Source organism: Salvelinus namaycush, chromosome 13 (genome assembly GCF_016432855.1).
Source record: "Salvelinus namaycush isolate Seneca chromosome 13, SaNama_1.0, whole genome shotgun sequence".
Lineage (NCBI taxonomy): Eukaryota > Metazoa > Chordata > Actinopteri > Salmoniformes > Salmonidae > Salvelinus > Salvelinus namaycush.
This window is the reverse complement of record NC_052319.1, coordinates 38681359-38702713: the sequence shown is the minus strand read 5'-3', so window position 1 is coordinate 38702713 and position 21355 is coordinate 38681359. Positions and strand designations below refer to the sequence as shown.

At 43.9% G+C, this 21355-nt stretch overlaps 1 protein-coding gene across 2 annotated transcripts in view; it reads left to right on the top strand.

Annotated features, from left to right (window-relative positions):
* The window catches only part of LOC120058520 (amine oxidase [flavin-containing]), a 66043-nt gene that overhangs the window by 30887 nt on the left and 13801 nt on the right, over window positions 1-21355 (top strand). The window contains exons 2-4 of one of the 2 annotated variants that reach the window (XM_039007239.1): window positions 7149-7243; window positions 7427-7564; window positions 21188-21292. In XM_039007239.1, the coding sequence (XP_038863167.1) occupies window positions 7149-7243; window positions 7427-7564; window positions 21188-21292 (338 nt within the window). The remainder of the gene's footprint in view (window positions 1-7148; window positions 7244-7426; window positions 7565-21187; window positions 21293-21355) is intronic. The other variant, XM_039007240.1, reaches the window with a different exon arrangement.

Genomic DNA, 21355 nt, shown 5'->3' with positions numbered 1-21355 from the left:
TGCGTTGCACGAGATCTTAATTTTCTTGTCAATTTCTCACATGGAATAGCCTTCATTTTCAACAGTTTTCAGCTGTGCCAACATATTTGCAAAAGGGTTTTCTAATGATCAGTTAACATCAAATTGATCATTATCATTTTAAAAGGCTATTTTAAAATTGACAAAAAATATGCTTTCCTTTCAAAAAAGAAGGACATTTCTAAGTGACCCCAAACTTTTGAACGGTAGTAAGCTTTGCACAGTGACAAGTCACGCCCCTGAATAAGGTTTGAGCGTGTCAGCCTGACGGAACCAGCCTTTTTGAACAAACTGTATAAAATGATGGGTTATGAAAATACACATCAGACCAGAGGGACATAAAGCTGCAGCTTACGTTTAAAGTGGTCTGAACTCTGAATCTCAACACGAGGTAGAGACAATAAACTTACCTCCCGGACAATCGCTGGTACGGCTGATTAGCTGTCTTAAGTAAAGTATCTTTGAAAGTGAAATTAAGTGGGACCATTCTACTACTCTGTTCAAACCATCACATTACGTCACTCTCATCACCCCACTTGGAACCATCGACACGGCTGGCTAGCCTATCTTCAAAGAAGCATCTTCCAGTGCGAATGGAGGGAGAAACTCTGTAGTTCTGTTCAGGACTACACAACAAGTCACCGGATACCGACAACTGCAGAGGAGAACAACAGAAGACTTGTTGGAACCTTTTGGACAATCAGAGCCTTACAAGCGTGCCGCAAAAAGGCCCAACCCCCTTTCCAAGTTGGCCCGGTTCCGAGAGAGATACACGGTGAACCAAGGCATTTCACGTAAATACATTCATGATTTCTTACTCCAAGCGGGCGGTGGTTCGTGTGCTAAATATAGGATTACTGTATGTGAGAGTGGTTTCTAAATGTACCAACATTAAGTGTCTCTGTCCGTCTCTCTCTCGCCCTCCATGTCTTTTGTAACAAGCAGCCATATTTGTTGTCAGTCCGGTAGAGACCGGTTTTTAACATATTAAGTGTGTATGTTTATCCTTTGTTACCATTTAAGTAGCTTGTAAATATATAATTAAACCAATTTGTGTAGTACTGAATCATATGGCGCCGGAAAGGATGGCTAACGTTTTACGTGCTCCAAACCAATTGTGCTATTTTGTTCGTTTTTTTGCGTTGTTTAACTTATTTTTGAACTTATTTTGTACATAATGTTGCTTCTACTGTCTCTTATGACCGAAAATAAATTCTGGACATCAGAACAGTGATTACTCACCTCGAACTGGAAGAAGCTTTTTCCTTTTAATGAGTCTGACGCGAAGTGCATACTGCTTTCTCGGGAACAGACCCAAATCCCCGTCATTTGCATGAAGAAAAGACAGAGAAAAAGGGTGCGGAGATCGGCTGCCTTCTGAGAATTCGTAGGCGATCAAATGAACTCCCACTGCCATCCGTTCAATTGGCCAACGTGCAGTCATTGGGGAAAAAAATAGATTACCTACGATTCAAATTATCCTACCAACAGGACATTAAAAACTGTAATATCTTATGTTTCACCGAGTCGTGGCTGAACGTCGACACTAATATAGAGCTAGCGGGATTTTCCAAGCACCGTCAGGACAGAGAAGCTATGTCTGGTAAGACAAGGTGTGGGAAGCTTGTGTCTATTTGTCAATAAAGGCAACAGGTCACAAAAATAAGTCTTTCTCCCTTTATTATCATTCAGGAACATTGACAGTTCCCTTACCGTGTACATTGATCCCTCTGCCTCACTGGCTATCAGCTCTGGACCCATTTGAGCAGGAGTCTGAAAAGAAAGCTTCATCGTCCTCATCTCCATCTCCCATCCTGACCACCTGCCCTTTCTCTCTAGTTGGCGCCTCCCCCCATCACCAGACAAAGGTTCCTTAGTGCCTTTGACCACACCAGCCTCTCCCCACCCACCTCATTTCTTCTCTCCCTTCTTCCTCTTGCTTGACACCCTCCTCCACACCCCCCCCCCCTAGTTGCTTGCCCTTCCCCAGTATACTATCCTCATCCACTAGCATAACCTGACTAGGCCCATCATCTACAACACCATCCATGACATGACTAGGCCCAACCTCATCTACACCACCATCCATGACATGACTAGGCCCAGCCTCAGCTACACCACCATCTCTAGCATGACTAGGCCCAACCTTAGCTACACCACCATCTATAGCATGACTAGGCCCAGCCTTAGCTACACCACCATCTATAGCATGACTAGGCCCAGCCTCTGCTGCCTGCGTCTCATGGCTCCCTGCATGTTGACCTCAATTTCCCCCACTGGCGCTTGTACCCTCACCTTGCTTACGGCCTTTATGTGGGCACGCAAAGCTCTTATGCCCCAAATCCCCACACTCAAAGCACCATAGACTATCTGTGCTGGCAAACCCTGCGTAGAGCCCCTCCCCATGTCTCACTTTAAAATGCACATTTAACTGTTGCTCATTGTTGTTCAGAAACATGAACACTTGCCTCCTGAACAAAACAACATGCTTTCTGCCTAAACCTGCCGACAGTACACGAAAACCGCTAGCAAACTTACCAAACCGACTCAACTCTTTACGGATTTGATCATCCGTAATAAACAGAGGCAGATTCGCAACTACCACCCTAGTCGAAGGAGTCGAAAGAGGAGAAAATGGCACCAACATATCCCTTACAAATATTTAACTACCAATCAGCCTACCCACCAAATTCACTATTTTTATGAACACAACCACAGATTTGTTCATTCTGTATGCGGAATGTATAAATTCAGCTCCTACCTGTTCGCCGACTGTGAGCAGAACCTCCTCCACCTTAACTCCATTCTCAGGAACACACCTGAATCCATGTCATAACGGCAGCGTCTCCTCCAGACTAGGCTGTGAAGCCATCGTGCACACCACACCGTTCAAACCTCAGGAAACTAAAACGCACTCCTCTTCCTCCATAATACTGTGGGTATCACTAAACTAACTGTGTGTGAGAGAGAGACTGCTCACCAACCAAGAATTCACAAAATGGGACAAACACCAAATTGACACTGCATGCAGAATTCTGCAAAAACATCCACAATGTACAATGTAAAACACCAAATAAGGCATGCAGAGCAGAATTAGGCCAATACCTGATAATTATCACAGCAGTAAGATTTGTGACCTGTTGCCTCAAAAGGGCAACCAGTGAAGAACAAACACTATATTGTAAATACAACCCATATTTATGTTTATTTATTTTATTTTTTGTACTTGAACTATTTGCACATAATATTACATTTGAAATGTTTTTTAAAAACTTTTGTGAGTGTAATGTTTACTGTTATTTTTTTAATTGTTTATTTCACTTTTGTTCTTTATCTATTTCACTTGCTTTGACAATGTAAACATATGTTTCCCATGCCAATAAAGCCCTTAAATTGAAATGTTATTGAGAGAGAGCAAGAGAGAGAGAAACAGGAATTGAGAGGGAAGCAGAGACCTTCATTCTACCAGAGAAGTCATTATCTTCTAGCATTTCATTCAAAAACTCACTGACCTTTTCCTCAATGGTAGTAATCCCTTTAGGGTCATTCTCCATGCTTCACCCGGCCATTCTCCATGCTTCACCCGGCCATTCTCCATGCTTCACCCGGCCATTCTCCATGCTTCACCCGGCCATTCTCCATGCTTCACCCAGCCATATTCTCCGTGGTTCACCCAGTCATATTCTCTGTGGTTCACCCAGTCATATTCTCCGTGGTTCACCCAGTCATATTCTCCGTGGTTCACACAGTCATATTCTCCGTGGTTCACCCAGCCATATTCTCCGTGGTTCACCAGTCATATTCTCCGTGGTTCACCCAGTCATATTCTCCGTGGTTCACCCAGCCATATTCTCCGTGGTTCACCCAGTCATATTCTCCGTGGTTCACCCAGTCATATTCTCCGTGGTTCACCCAGTCATATTCTCCGTGGTTCACCCAGCCATATTCTCCGTGGTTCACCCAGCCATATTCTCCGTGGTTCACCCAGTCATATTCTCCGTGGTTCACCCAGACATATTCTCCGTGGTTCACCCAGTCATATTCTCCGTGGTTCACCCAGCCATATTCTCCGTGGTTCACCCAGCCATATTCTCCGTGGTTCACCCAGTCATATTCTCCGTGGTTCACCCAGTCATATTCTCCGTGGTTCACCCAGTCATATTCTCCGTGGTTCAACCAGCCATATTCTCCGTGGTTCACCCAGTCATATTCTCCGTGTTTCACCCAGCCATATTCTCCGTGGTTCACCCAGTCATATTCTCCGTGGTTCACCCAGCCATATTCTCCGTGGTTCACCCAGTCATATTCTCCGTGGTTCACCCAGTCATATTCTCCGTGGTTCACCCAGCCATATTCTCCGTGGTTCACCCAGTCATATTCTCCGTGGTTCACCCAGTCATATTCTCCGTGGTTCACCCAGCCATATTCTCCGTGGTTCACCCAGTCATATTCTCCGTGGTTCACCCAGTCATATTCTCCGTGGTTCACCCAGCCATATTCTCCGTGGTTCACCCAGTCATATTCTCCGTGGTTCACCCAGCCATATTCTCTGTGGTTCACCCAGCCATATTCTCCGTGGTTCACCCAGCCATATTCTCCGTAGTTCACCCAGCCATATTCTCCGTAGTTCACCCAGCCATATTCTCCGTGGTTCACCCAGTCATATTCTCCGTGGTTCACCCAGCCATATTCTCTGTGGTTCACCCAGCCATATTCCCCCGTGGTTCACCCAGCCATATTCTCCGTAGTTCACCCAGCCATATTCTCCGTAGTTCACCCAGCCATATTCTCCATGCCTTACTCCATAGTTGAGACTAAACAACCCAGCACCACTCCGCGTTCTACTCCAAACACTAGCCCTATAACCCTATCCTGTATCAGGACTTCAAAATAGTCTCTCTTGTACCTTTATACAGTATTCACTGCATTGTATAGTGAACAACAATTTAAAAAGCAACAATTTCAACGATTTTATTGAGTTACATTTCATATACGGAAATCAGTCAATTGAAATAAATTAATTGGGCCTAATCTATGGATTTCACATGACTGGGCAGGGGCGAAGCCATGGGTGGGCCTGGAAGGGTATAGGCCCACCCCCTGGGGGGCCAGGCCTGCCAATTAGAATGAGTTTTTCCCCACAAAAAGGTTTTATTGCAGACAGAAATACTCCTCAGTTTCATCAGCTGTCCAGGTGGCCGGTCTCACACAATCCAGCTGGTGAAGAAGCCGGATGTGGAGGTCCTGGGCTGGCATGGTTACATGCGGTCTGCGGTTGTGAGGCCTATTTATTACCTTACCACTCTTATCCTACCTCATTTGCACATGCTGTATAAAGATTTTTGTACTGTATTATTGATTGTATGTTTGTTTATTCCATGTGTAACTCTGTGTTGTTGTATGTGTCGAACTGCTTTGCTTTATCTTGGCCAGGTCGCAGTTGCAAATGATAACTTGTTCTCAACTAGCCTACCTGGTTAAATAAAGGTGAAATTAATTAATTAATTAATTAAAACAAAACAAAGGAGCTGGTCGTGGACTTCAGGAAACGGAGGAGGAAACGCCTCTATCCACATCGACGGGACCACAGTGGAGAAGGTAGAAAGCTTCAAGTTCCGCAGAGTACACATCACTGGCGATCTGAAATGGTCCACCTAGAGACAGTGGTGAAGAAGCCGCAACAGCGCCTCTTTGACCTCAGGAGACTGAAGAAATTTGTCTTGGCCCCGAAAACCCTCACAAACCTGTACAGTTGAGCGCATCTGTCGGGCTGTATCACCGCCTAGTACAGCAACTACACCGCCCGCAACTGCAGGGCTCTCCAGAGAATGGTGCGGTCTGCCCAACGCATCACCGAGGTCAAACTACCTGCCCTCCAGGACACCTACAGCACCCGATGTCACAGGAAGGCCAACAAAAATCATCAAGGACATCAACCACCCGAGCTACGGCCTGTTCACCCTGCTTCCATCCAGAAGTCGAGGTCAGTACAGGTTCATCGAAGCTGGAGCCGAGAGACTGAAAAACAGCTTCTATCTCAAGGCCATCACTGTTAAATAGCCATCACTAGCCGGCTTCCACCCTGTTACCTAACCCTGCACCTTAGAGGCTGCTGCCCTAGACTTTGGAATCACTGGCCACTTTAATAATGGAACACTGGCCACTTTAATAATGTTTAAACAAGGTTTACATACTGCTTTACTCATCTCATATGTGTGTGTATATACTGTATTCTATTCTACTGTATTTTACTCAATGCCACTCCGACATCAATCTAATATTTATATATTTCTTAATTCCATTCTTTTACTTATAGAATTGTGTGTATTGTTGTGAATTGTTAAATACTACTGCACTGTTGGAGCTAGGAACACAAGTATTTCGCTACACCCGCAATAACATCTGCTAAATACATGTGACCAATAACGTATATATTTTGATTTGATTTAAAGGTCCTAAATTATGTCACCATTCTCCTTGATTCTAAGCAATGTTGTACTACTATTTTTATTGACTTGGCCAAAGCTTCTGATACGGTAGACCATTCCATTCTTGTGGGCCGGCTAAGGAGTATTGGTGGCACTGAGGTGTCTTTTGCCTGGTTTGACATTTTAAATGTCTTTATTCCTTTGGAACTTCTGTGAGTGTAATGTTTACTGTTCATTTTTGTATTGTTTATTTCACTTTTGTTTATCTATTTCACTTGCTTTGGCAATGTTAACATATGTTTCCCGTGCCAATAAAGCCCTTAAATTGAATTGTATCAGTGTTCCTCCACTGGGCCAAGGAGCTGTACCTCTAGCCTGCTGCTTTCTCACAGACTCTGTATCACAACCTGCCATATTACAGGGTTCTCCTCTCCTGATCTACACAACAGAACAAAACTCAGGGAGGATAAGAGGGGGAAGGATGAGAGGGGGAAGGTAAACAGATGTGAAAAGTGGGGATAGTTTATATACAAAATGTGTTATCATATATTCAGCATAATGTCTCTCTCTCGCTCTATCAGAGGGGATAGTTGGATAGTTTATATACAAAATGTTTCATATAATCAGCATCCATGTTTACACTTACCTCTCCTCTCTATCTGTCTGTTTCTCACTCTCTCTGGCTGTCTGTCTCTTTCTCAGGGCTGAGTGCAGCTAAGCTGTTGAAGGAGAAAGGGCTGAGTCCTGTGGTTCTGGAAGCTAGAGACCGGGTTGGTGGACGGACCTTCACCGTACAGGTAAGACCTATGTCAGACCAAAGGCCAGTCAATGTGTAATCCCTATTAGAATCAGCTTTACATGTTCATAGCGAAAACATTTTTAAGTAACTGATTTGGTTATAGATTAAAACACAATTGATCTATGGGATTAGGATTGTCCACTGCTTGTCTGATGCACTCTCTCTCCCCCCCCCCACCCAGAATGAGCAGACTAAGTATGTTGACCTGGGCGGGGCCTACGTCGGGCCTACTCAGAATCGTATCCTCCGATTGGCTAAAGAGTGCGGAGTCAAGACCTACAAAGTCAATGAGGAGGAGAGGCTGGTGCATTATGTAAAGGTGTGTGTGTGTGTGTGTGTGTGTGTGTGTGTGTGTGTGTGTGTGTGTGTGTGTGTGTGTGTGTGTGTGTGTGTGTGTGTGTGTGTGTGTGTCTGTGTGTCTGTGTGTCTGTGTGTGTGTGCCCGTTTGCTGAAAACCAGTGTAGGACCAGTATTAGCCACATCTGTCCCTCAAAAACAGTGGTAATTGTTATCCAGGGAGGCCTGAACAGACAGATCCATCATAGATCCATTGGTTTCTCTGAAACACTGTGGCCGCAGGGCTTTGCTCCGGCCAGTATTGACCACTTCCATTAGATAACAGATAACTTCCTGCTCTGGCCGTCTCTCTAATGCACAGGAAATGCACGTCTCTCTTTCAGTCATGACTATGTTTTGAAAGGACAGAATACTAAATCAAATGTTATTTGTCACATGCACCGAAAACAACAGGTGTAGACATTAACGTGAAATGCTTGCTTACGAGCCCTTCCCAACAATGCAGAGTAAAAAATCAATTAAGCTATATACAGGGAGCACCTAGGGCAACTGCGGTGACCATTTTACTGCCACACCAGCGGTCACGAGTCATGAAGGCAGTCAAATTCCAAATGACAGTTTAGTCACGGTAATTAGATTTCTCCAAGCTCTGCTGCTGCTGCTGGTCATTAGTAGCGTACCAAACTTGCTACCTGCCTGGGGAAGTAGTTCTTCCTTTAAAATTTGTGGCGTACTGCAGCACAGCTTGCGAGGTGCCGCAGAATTCTATGGCACATTATTTAAGTGTCAGCCATTGTTGCCAGAAGGACGCAATTTACCACAATCTACCACAAACCGTCGCGGCATAAACTCAAAACTTTTAAAGGAAGAACCACTGTACTCAGCACTTTATTGTCCCTCTAATCACTCTGACATCACTGCCAATGTAATCGAAAATCTAATCAAACACTTCATGAGAGCCCATGAGCTCATGTTGCGCAACATTTCTATAGGCTATGCAATTACGGGAGAAAACAGAGTGATGGCCTCTAATTAAAAGACGAGGATCCCATCAGCTTTCTATAGGCTAGGCCTATTATATTTATTTCTCAACTTTCCTAATATTAAGCACATTGTATAGCACAGGAGTATAGCCTACCTGGCTATCATGAAAATAAACCACGGGGAAAAGTGTCCTCCATTCGCTATTTGAGTGCATAGATGACATCTATTTTCGATACAGGTCCATTCTAAATCGAAACAAATGTCACACATATATTATTTAGTATATTTAAAGACAAGATTAAATCAAGAATAGTCTGATGGGTGACAGTATCAGCCTATCATTTGTGAATTATGTATTATCACTTGTGAATCATAGTCGCACACCTCATGTAGCCTAGTCCATAGGCCTATATGTTTTAATAAGGTTTTTATCACAACTAAAGTGGCCAAATAACTTCTTAAAATGAAGCACATTACATCTACTTTTACAAGGGGTGTGGAGCCTGACTGGCATACATAAGCAGCACGTGAGTTTCAAGTTTGGGGAAGATCATTTCACCATAAAAATTCACCTTTATAATTAAAGCATTACATGCATAATTGCATTTGTGGTCACTGTTGATAATGGTGTTTCCGCTAATGGAAGATTCTGTCACGATCGTCGTAGTGAGGAGACCAAAGCGCAGCGTGATGTGAATACATCTTCTTTAATAAAACAAAGAACACTTAACAAACAATACAAAATGACCGTGACCGCTATAACACTGAGTGCAAACATGCAACGTCACATAGACAATCACCCACAAACCAAACTGGAAAATGGCAACCTAAATAGGATCCCCAATCAGAGACAACGATAAACAGCTGCCTCTGATTGGGAACCAATCTAGGCCACCATAGACCTACATAATACCTAGACTACACACACACACCTAGACATACCCAAAACCCTAGACAAGACAAAAACACACATACCACCCTCGTCACACCCTGACCTAACCAAAAATAATAAAGATAACAAAGATAACTAAGGTCAGGGCGTGTCAGATTCACGCTTATAGCCTACTACCATGTGTGCATTGCTGTGCTTATAATGTGAAGAAATAGCCTAATAGTTTATCAACATTTTAAGCTAAACATTCTGATCAGTTGCATCTGCCACATTGCATAAGAAGAAAAAAAATTGTGCTGGTGGTTGTATTAATTTGTGATCTATCGCATCCCACAACTGTCCCAGACTATGTTTGGAATATTTATTTCTCACACAGATTAGGTCGACTTTTGTACTATGGGGGATAGTAGATTGACATAGGCTAGTGCTTTTGCTGTTCGTTAGGCCTACACATTTTGTTGGCTGACGAGAAGTAAATGTGGACAGTTCTTCCAATATCTTCAATATGCACCTCGGAGTTGCATAAGGACACATTCAGTTGCGTCCCCAATGTTTCTGTCTTCACTTGAAGCCTTTGAGAAAGACCTGATCACGTGACGGAGAGCCATGTGAGTGAGAGGACTTCCGATTGCACAGCACACTCAGGGAGAAGGGCACATCGCAGCACTCCGGGCCGCAAAAGGCATGTTTTTTTTTTAGGGTGCATTACGGCCATAAAGGGGATGCTGCCGTGAAATTCAAGGCATTATCAGGTGCTTGTCAAATTGTGAATGAGAGACTATTTGAGTGTGCAGCCTGCAAAAAAAACTAAGCAGAGCTCATGCCTTTCAAGCGACTTTTAGCAAATCATCATTAGTCGCATCATGCAGCCTTACAATGTATTAAAAATCAAAACATATAGCCCAACGTTTGTAGAACAACTAAAGTTACATGAATAACTCTAAAATTAAGCATTTGCTAACCGCTCAATACAGAGAATGCTATTCTTCTCTTCTGAAATGGATGACATTTTCTTCATATCATGCATCTTTAGACTTGTCTAAAACAAATTTTGGATTTATTGTGAAGATGTAAGCTATATTACATGGATGTATTAGACTTTTTAAAATGGCTTGTATGCTATATGTGGAATCCAGGAGATATGTTAATTGTTAAATAACAGTCAATTACCGTGAGGCCGACCAACTGTCACAGCCCTAGGAGCACTAGTACCAGATCAATGTGGATGAAGGCATGATAAAGGCATCAGGATAGATAATAATAAGGTAGTGCCTTGCAAAAGTATTCATTCCCCTTTGGCGTTTTCCCTATTTTGTTGCATTACAACCTGTCATTTAAATAGATTTTTATTTGGATTTCATGTAATGGACATACACAAAATAGTTCAAATTGGTGAAGTGAAATGAAAAAAATTACTTGTTTCAAAAAATAAAAAAAAACGGAAAAGTGGTGCGTGCATATGTATTCACCCCTTTTGCTATGAAGCCCCTAAATAAGATATGGTGCAACCAATTACCTTCAGAAGTCACATAATTAGTTAAATAAAGTCCACATGTGAGTGTCACATGATCTGTCACATGATATCAGTACATATACACCTGTTCTGAAAGGTCCCATATTCTGCAACACCACTAAGCAAGGGGCACCACCAAGCAAGCGGCACCATGAAGACCAAGGAGCTCTCCAAACAGGTCAGGGACAAAGTCATGGAGAAGTACAGATCAGGGTTGGGTTAAAAAAAATATCTGAAACTTTGAACATCCCACGGAGCACCATTAGATCCAGTATTAAATAATGGAAAGAATATGGCACCACAACAAACCTGCCAAGAGAGGGCCGCCCAGCAAAACTCATGGACCAGGCAAGGAGGGCATTAATCAGAGAGGCAACAAAGAGACCAAAGATAACCCTGAAGGAGCTGCAAAGCTCCACAGCGGAGATAGGAGTATCTGTCCATAGGACCACTTTAAGCCGTACACTCCACAGAGCTGGGCTTTACGAAAGAGTGGACAGAAAAAAATAAGCAAACATGTTTGGTATTTGCCTAAAGGCATGTGGGAGACTCCCCAAACATATGGAAGAAGGTACTCTGGGCAGATGAGACTAAAATTGAGCTTTTTGGCCATCAAGGAAAACGCAATGTCTGGTGCAAACCCAACACCTCTCATCACCCCCCGAGAACAACAGTGAAGCGTGATGGCATATGTGTTTGTGTGTGTGTGTGTGTGTGTGTGTGTGTGTGTGTGTGTGTGTGTGTGTGTGTGTGTGTGTGTGTGTGTGTGTGTGTGTATTGTGTGTGGGTTTTGTGTGAGAGTGACAGTGTGTGTGAGAGAGTGTACAGTGTATATATAATGTATACATAGTCTTGTGAATGTTCAAAGAGTCAGTGGAAGATAGGGTCAATGCAGATGATCCGGGTAACCATTTAATCAGATAACCACTAACTGGCCATGCTAGAGATGAAGGACTAACTGTGCCTTCTAGCCACAACCCTAACCCTAATCCTAGCTTCATGTCCACATCCCTGTTCAACCCTAGACTAGGTATCCCTTTTTCCCCTTACCCCTTAGCCTCAACCATAACCCTAACCTCTACTCCACATAGTTGCTCATAAGTTCTGATGACAATATGGTCATTTCCAGCATGGCCGTCTATTGAACACCCACCCGTGTGCCCAGCCTCTCTGGAGCATTAGCAGTGAGCATTAGCAGTGAGCGTTAGCGACTGGAGATGCTAATCTCTGCCTGAAGGAGTTTTCTAATGTGGTTTCTTCTCCCCAGAGTGGCCCGGAGAGAGGGAGGAAAGAGAGAGAGAGAGAAAGAAAGAAAGAGCTGCAGCCACCCCCTTTCTCTTTCTCCCCCCCCTCTCTCCTTTCTTTCTTTCTCTCTCTCCCCTCCCTCCCTCTGTCCCCCTCCCTCTCTCTCCTCTCTCTCCAAGATGTCCCTCATATAGTATTACACTAGTAGCAGCATTATTCTTAACAGACAGTATTGTCTACCTCCATATTAGATTGGTCCCTCTGGCTTCAGCCTTATACCCAGGTTAACCTACTCCCTCCACTGTAAATCAGTGGGCTCTCTGAACTGGTTTCTACTGTATGGGGCTGATCTCAATACCCTTCCTGTGTGATGGGGCATGTTGAGGGAGGATGTTGGCAAACGCTGAAACCATAAAAACATGGACTTTGGAGTCATTCACTCTCAATCACACACACATGAGCAGATGTGCACACGTAGGCCTATGTACACACACACACTAGTGCGACCCCCCCTCCACCACACACACACATACACACACACACACACAGCAGTAAAGTAGAATGCAGCAGAGTGGTCATGTGATGATGTCACAGGGTTCCGTGGTTTTCTAGTGGAAGAGCCCTCTGGCACATGACATCATTCAACCCTGCTCTACTAGGCATGCCCAGAACCACCCCTACATCTCAATAGTTTGCTTCTTTCCTCATCCTCTTTCTTTTGTTATAAGGAAATGTATTTCATTAGTCTTGTACTGTATAATATTTGTGTATTTATTATGGCCATTGAACCAGAGAACAGTGTGTTAAGGAACAGTGGCCTGGTCCCAGGCTACATAGATCTGGGACCAGGCTATGACATGTCTACTGCTGTTAAATAACAGTATGCCTAGCTTCAGTAGACTCAGATCTCAACCCTCAACTACAACCCAAACCCTAACTTTATCTCTACATCCCTGTTCAACCCTAACCCTAGCTTTATCTCCCTGTTCAACCCTAACCCTAGCTTTATCTCCCTGTTCAACCCTAACCCTAGCTTTATCTCCCTGTTCAACCCTAACCCTAGCTTTATCTCCCTGTTCAACCCTAACCCTAGCTTTATCTCCCTGTTCAACCCTAACCCTAGCTTTATCTCCCTGTTCAACCCTAACCCTAGCTTTATCTCCCTGTTCAACCCTAACCCTCGTTTTATCTTCCTGCCAACCAGTTCTGTGAGCTTGTAAGGTTTACCACTTCGCGGCTGAGCCGTTGTTAGTCCTAGACGTTTTCATTTCACAATTAAAGCACTTACAGTTGACCAGGACGAACCTACTTGTTGGAAGCTGGCATCCTATGATGTTGCCATGTTTGAAAGTCACTGAGCTGTTCAGTAAGGCCATTTTACTGCCAATCTTTGTCTATGGAGATTGCATGGCTGTGTGCTCGATTTTATACAGCTGTCAGCAACGGGTGTGGCTGAAATAGCCGAATCCACTAATTTGAAGGGGCGTCTACATACTTTTGTATATATAGTGTATCTACCTCCATCACTACAGAATACCGACACATGTAAATATTGTATTGGAACAATTTCTTTTCAATATATCCTGTGTATATAGTATGCTTACTTCCTTTATTTCGTATTTCCTATTCTTATGTGTGTTTTTAGGTTAAAAGTTGTGTTTTTAATATAATATATTATATATTACATTGTTATTGATTATTGCATTGTTGGGGTTTGAGTTTGAGTTTGCAAGAAAGTCATTTCACTCTACTTGTGCATAATGTAATAAAAAATGTGAAACTTCTTCTCTTTCGCTCTCTCCCGCTCCTTTTCTCGCTCTCTCCCTCTCCTTCTCTCGCACTCTCTCCTGCTCTCTCCTTCTCTCGCGCTCTCTCCTCTCGCGCTCTCTCCTTCTCTCATGCTCTCTCCTTCTCTTGCGCCCTCTCCTTCTCTCTGGCTCTCATTCTCTCCTTATCCTTCTCTCCCTCTCATTCTATCTAATTTGTTCTTAATGCTTTTCTGGCAGACAACCTCTTTCTTAGTAAAATCATGTCACTTCATTACTCCCATCACAGTGACAGAGAGAGCGCTAAATATACCCTAGCCGCTAATGCTAGGTCAGCCACCCACTGTCATTAGCCTATGCATTGTCCAAACACACAGCTAACATCTGTTAGCTAGCGATTACAACGTCTTTCGTCTAATTTCTCATATGTGATGCCTTGGGAAAGGACACGTGTTACAGAGAAAAGAGGTTGGGTATAAAGGAAGAGTTTCATTCCAAAACTCTAGTGTTGAACAGGGATGTGGACATGAAGCTAGAGTTGAACAGGGATGTGGACATGAAGCTAGAGTTGAACAGGGATGTGGACATGAAGCTAGAGTTGAACAGGGATGTGGACATGAAGCTAGAGTTGAACAGGGGTGTGGACATGAAGCTAGAGTTGAACAGGGATGTGGAGATGAAGCTAGAGTTGAACAGGGATGTGGACATGAAGCTAGAGTTGAACAGGGGTGTGGACATGAAGCTAGGGTTGAACAGGGATGTGGACATGAAGCTAGAGTTGAACAGGGGTGTGGAGATGAAGCTAGGGTTGAACAGGGATGTGGAGATAAAGCTAGGGTTGAACAGGGGTGTGGAGATAAAGCTAGAGTTGAACAGGGATGTGGACATGAAGCTAGAGTTGAACAGGGATGTGGAGATGAAGCTAGAGTTGAACAGGGATGTGGAGATGAAGCTAGAGATGAACAGGGATGTGGACATGAAGCTAGGGTTGAACAGGGATGTGGACATGAAGCTAGAGATGAACAGGGATGTGGACATGAAGCGAGAGATGAACAGGGATGTGGAGATAAAGCTAGAGTTGAACACGGATGTGGAGATGAAGCTAGAGTTGAACAGGGATGTGGACATGAAGCTAGAGTTGAACAGGGATGTGGACATGAAGCTAGAGTTGAACAGGGATGTGGACATGAAGCTAGAGTTGAACAGGGATGTGGAGATAAAGCTAGGGTTGAACAGGGGTGTGGAGATAAAGCTAGGGTTGAACAGGGGTGTGGAGATAAAGCTAGGGTTGAACAGGGGTGTGGAGATAAAGCTAGGTATGAACAGGGATGTGGAGATAAAGCTAGGGTTTGGGTTGAACAGGGATGTGGAGATAAAGCTAGGGTTGAACAGGGATGTGGAGATGAAGCTGGAGTTGAACAGGGATGTGGAGATGAAGCTAGAGTTGAACAGGGATGTGGACATGAAGCTAGAGTTGAACAGGGATGTGGAGATGAAGCTAGGGTTCGAGTTGAACAGGGATGTGGAGATGAAGCTAGGGTTGAACAGAGATGTGGAGATAAAGCTAGAGATGAACAGGGATGTGGACATGAAGCTGGAGTTGAACAGGGATGTGGAGATGAAGCTAGAGTTGAACAGGGATGTGGAGATGAAGCTAGGGTTGAACAGAGATGTGGAGATAAAGCTAGAGATGAACAGGGATGTGGACATGAAGCTGGAGTTGAACAGGGATGTGGAGATGAAGCTAGAGTTGAACAGGGATGTGGAGATGAAGCTAGGGTTGAACAGAGATGTGGAGATAAAGCTAGAGATGAACAGGGATGTGGAGATGAAGCTAGAGATGAACAGAGATGTGGAGATAAAGCTAGAGTTGAACAGGGATGTGGACATGAAGCTAGAGTTGAACAGGGATGTGGAGATGAAGCTAGGGTTCGAGTTGAACAGGGATGTGGAGATGAAGCTAGGGTTGAACAGAGATGTGGAGATAAAGCTAGAGATGAACAGGGATGTGGAGATGAAGCTAGGGTTGAACAGAGATGTGGAGATAAAGCTAGGGTTCGAGTTGAACAGGGATGTTGAGATAAAGCTACAGAAAGTTTCTTCGACCCCGTGGTTTGGTTTTTGCTATGACATGTACGGTCAACTGTGGGACCTTAAATAGACAGGTGTGTGCCTTTCCAAATCATGTCCAATCAATTGAATTTACTACAGGTGGACTCCAATCAAGTTGTAGAAACCTCTCAGGGATGATCAACGGAAACAGAATGCACCTGAGCTGAATTTTGAGTCTCATAGCAGTCTCATAGCATGTCTAAACCTGTTTTCGCTTTGTCATTATGGGTTATTGTGTGAAGATTGATGAGGATTTTTTTTTAATCCATTTTAAAATAAGGCTGGAACGTAATCAAAATTTGGAAAAAGTCAAGGGGTCTGAATCTGAATGCACTATATTTGACCCTGTTGGTGTCAGACTTGATGCATCGGTACCTCTTGCTGTGCGGCAGCAGAGCAAATAGTCTATGGCTTGGGTGCTTGGAGTCTTTGATTTTCTGGGCCTACTTTTCACACCGCCTGTTATATACTGTAGGTCCTGGATGGCAGGGAGCTAGGCTCCAGTACTGTACTGGGCTGTCCGCACAACCCTCTGTAGCCCCATGTGATCGAGGGTGGTGCTATTTCCATACCAAGCAGTGATGCAGCCAGTCAATATGCTCTCAATGGTGCAGCTGTAGAACCTTTTGAGGATTTGAGGGCCCATGCCAAACTTTTTCAACCTCCTGAGGGGGAAGAGGCACTGTCGCGCCTTCTTTGCAACTGCGTGTGTGTTTGGACCATTTTAAGGAAGCTGTCTGCCTGCTCCACTGACGCCCCGTCGATGTGGATAGGGGCATACTCGCCCCCCCTGTTTCCTGTAATCCACGATCAGCTCATTGGTCTTGCTGACGTTGAGGGAGAGGTTGTTGCTCCGGCACTACGCTGCCAGGTCACTGACCTCCTCCCTGTAGGCTGACTCATCGACGCCAGTAATCAAGCCTACCATGTCGTGCTATCAGCAAACTTGATAATGGTGTTGGAGTCGTGGGTGAACAGGGAGTACAGGAGGGGACTATGCACACACCCTTGAAAAGATCAGCGTGGTGGAGGTGATGTTGCCTACCCTCACAACCTGTGGACGGCCTGTCATGTAATCCAGTTGCAGAGGGAGATGTTCATACCCAGAGTTCTAACCTTAGTGACGAGCTTGGAGGGGACAATGGTGTTGAATGCTGAGCTGTAGTCAATGAACAGCATTCTCACAAGTATTCCTCTTATCTATGTGGGAGAGGGCAGTGTGGAGACTATTGAGATTGCGTCGTCTATGGATCTGTTGGTGCGGTATGCAAATTGGAGTGGGTCTAGGGTGTCTGGGATGGTGGAGATAATGTGTGCAATAACCAGCTTCTCAAAACACTTCATGATTACAGAAGTGAGTGCTACAGGTCGAAAGGCATTGTGGCATGAAGCCTTGGAGTTCTTAGGAACCGGAATGATTGTGGTAATCTTAAAACATGTGGGGATTACAGACTGGGACAAGGAGAGGTTGAAAATTACTGTGAATATGCCTGCCAGTTATTCTGAACATACTCTGAGAACGCTCCCTGGAATGCCGCCAGGGCCCGCTGTTTTGCGGGTGTTGACCTGATTTAAAAAGGTCAAGTCTTTTGACGGTTTACAAGAATGACATGAATTATACAGGAAATGCATTAGTGTATGTGTTTCATGAAAGACTCTTTGAGAGAGTTTTTGAAAGAGTTTGATTTTGCAGACGTTAATTTACTCTTTCAAGGAACAACATATTGTGCATTTCAAAGGATAAATAGTAGCTGTTAATAAAAATATGCTTTCATATTTAGGGTAAATGTACGTATATTTTCTAAGTACCTGACATCAGGACTAAGTTTATAGAACTATAGGACAGGAATTCCACAGCTTCACCATTGCCTGTGTACTATATCCTACCCTCTAAATTAACCTGGGTCAACCACTTCAGTCATTGATCAAGGCTTTATACCACAACCATGGACACTCCACCACACTATACTCCACTACACTCCACTCCACCACACTATACTACACTCCACTACACTCCACTAAACTACACTATATTACACTCTATTACACTGCACATTAGCCAGAATTAGCCAATCAAAGTCCAGCCATACAGCTGCTTGCCAACCCATTGTGTAATCAGGGATAGCGTTCGCACTAGCTGCTAATCAGCTTTACTACTAGCGAGTGCTAATACTAATCCAAAAGGCCAATCCTGGTTCCTCATATCAGCAAACTACTGCCTTACACTGTCTATCAGCTGCCTGCTGCAACCTCAGCACTGCTTTGGTTCATGCCTGAGGAATCGCTATCAGAAATTGAGAAAGAGGCCACCCACTGGGCACAGACGTCATTTCAACGTCTAGTTTTGATTTACATTTGGTTGAGTTGTCAACTAACGTGAATTCAGCATGATAATCAAGAAAACATGTCATTTGATTTAGGTTAAAAGTTGGGTAGAAAAAAATAAGAAATTCCCTTACGTTGATGACTTTGCTAATCCAATCAGTTTTCCAAGTTGATTCACAACGTCATCACATCAACATTTTTGTTGAAATGATGTGGAAACATTGTTGATTTAATAAGTTTTTCCCCAGTGGGCAGTAATTATTAAATTGATATGCCGACCTTTTTGAAGTACAGTTGCTAATAGGCTAATGGCTAATGATAAATCGGTATCAGATATTGAGAAACAGTGAATGGCTTTGATGTCATGCCCATTATTTCATCATCATTTTCAGTTTAGTCATGGTGACCTGTATTCATTGGACTAATTAAAGAGTTCCTAACACACTGAGAGACGGAAAAAAACTACAACACCTGTTTAAAGCTGCCACACTTGTTTACAGCTGCTGCACCCGTTTAAGCTGCCGAACATGTTTTAAAAGTATACTTTAACATAACACAATGTACTGTACTGCATACATTATTAAGGCAGCCTCCTGCACCTCATTGATCCAGAGGGGTGGGGTAGAATGCGGAAGACATATTTCGGTTGAATGCATTCAGTTGACTGACTAGGTATCCCCTTTCCCTTCCCTTGTGGTTTCTATTCTATGTTTCACTTTCTGCTCTGTAGCAAATTCACAACAGATGCTGTGATATATCCTCCTCCTCTCTCCTCCGTTTCCACGGTAACAGACCTGTTGCTCTCCATAGCGCTGGGCAATGCATTTTCAGACTCTCTCTCTCCCCCTGTATTTCATGCATGCGTGTGTGTGTGTGACACATCTGTCATCCAGGGTATGAAATAACCGCAGTCAGGGCCTTCAGACCGACCCATTTAACTGTCAACCTTTGTGCTTTACACAAGTTATGTAAGAGTAACACACACACTTTCCCCCAGTGCACTTGCAGTTATGAAATGAACTGATATGGCTTCCCCAGCCTATTTGCTAAAGCCACACGCCCCCTTGGAAATAAAGCACAGATAAGGTATTCAATCTGTATCACTGAAGCGTGATAGAAATGTAAAGGGAATTTCAGAATGAGCCGACACATGCAGGACACATGCAGCGTTTACCGTGAATGCAGTCTGCGCTAAGGCGGGAACATTGTCTTTAAATTTCAATCACACCATAACGCTGAACTCTCACGATACGGATTGAATAGAGCCCTTTAGGATCCTTAACACCAAATGCAGCTTTTTCATTCACAGTGAACGTGACAGTGACAGGCTTCCAGGATGCTAAACTCTCTCTCAGCGGGTTATAAGAGGTGTGGTGTGACATCCTACAAAATTAGCAGTATACAAGGCTAGCCTGGATAAACCACACTGAATTCTGCATTCACCATTCACTTCAACAACAGTCAAACACAGGGAAATCAGTTGGATGCCAAGCTAAAAGGGAGGGGACATGACCTTAATACCTTTGACACCTCCCACTACCCGTGACCACATTCATAACTGTAGGGGTTGAGAAATAGTGTGAGATTGACAGTGAGAGAGAATCTTATCTGCCTTGCTGAATGTGCAATCAGTTGCTATCTTTCATCTGTGGTGGACCATTATGCAAGCTGGCGTATGTTTATCATCGTCCTTGGGAGCTAGCTGCAGGAGAGGGATTGCTTCACCGCCTCCTCTGTCAGGGAGCTGGCAGGAGAATAACGTCTATTTCAGTTCAAAAGTAGACTTGACCGGAATGTCAGTAGAACTGAGACGTTTGCAAAAGATCAGGTCTCTATTAGGAGTCTTCAATCTATGGATGATTATGATGAAGGTGATGCTGTTACCCGCGCTGTGATTTCGTTCCAAGTCACTTCCACCTTAATGCGTAAAAACCGAAGAGTCTGGAGGACCAACGCATCAGACGTGGCCTTCATTATCACATACAGAAAGACCGGGAGAAACTCCCAGCGCATAGGTATTGGCTTGATTGGATTCCTCTACCAACCAATCATCTCCCACACCTTCCCCCTAACCCTCCCCCCGTACGCTAGCACACCACAAGCACAGAGCCACGCCTCAGTCATGTGATTGGCTCAAATTAAATGATGACAAATATAAAATTCTATGGTCACCCCCACAGAGGCCGACATTGTCTCTTTGAAGTCCCATGCGCGTATACGTTGGTGATGATGATAACTAAACCTTCCATGTTGTAGTGGCAGAATTTGGGGTGAGCTTTTGTAACTTGTCAAGGGATATGTTCTGTGTTGGACTGTGATGTTATGGCTTCCATAGACTCCTAGTATGTCTGCACCCTAACACAAGGCCATTGTGTTCTGAAACTGTTGCTCGTATAAAATAACTTGTGTAAACCATATGATTTTATTTTGACCTCTCACTATGTGGCAGCAGGTAGCCTAGTGGTTAGAGCGTCGGACTAGTAACCGAAAGGATGAATGAATCCCCGAGCTGACAAAGTAAAAATCTGTCCTTCTGCCCCTGAACAAGGCAGTTAACCCACTGTTCCTAGGCCGTCATTGAAAATAAGAATTTGTTCTTAACTGACTTGCCTAGTTAAATAAAGATACAATTCATTTTTTTTTTATGTAAGGGACATGGAACTCTTTGACTTCTTCCCTGTGAAGAGAGAGATCTCTCCTGCAGCTGTTTGATTAAAGATTGTTATATTATCCAATGAAATAGTCTCTGCCTTAATCTTTGAAACAAATTTTACACAACAATGTGTTGTCCCATGTTGTGTCATACAGGGGAAGTCCTACCCATTCAAAGGCTCCTTCCCCCCCATGTGGAACCCATTCGCCCTGATGGACTACAACAACCTGTGGAGGAAGATGGATGAGATGGGCAGTGAGGTAAACACACCCATCATCTCTCTCTCTCCTGTCTTCCTTTCTTTTCTTTCTTTCTTTTAGGTG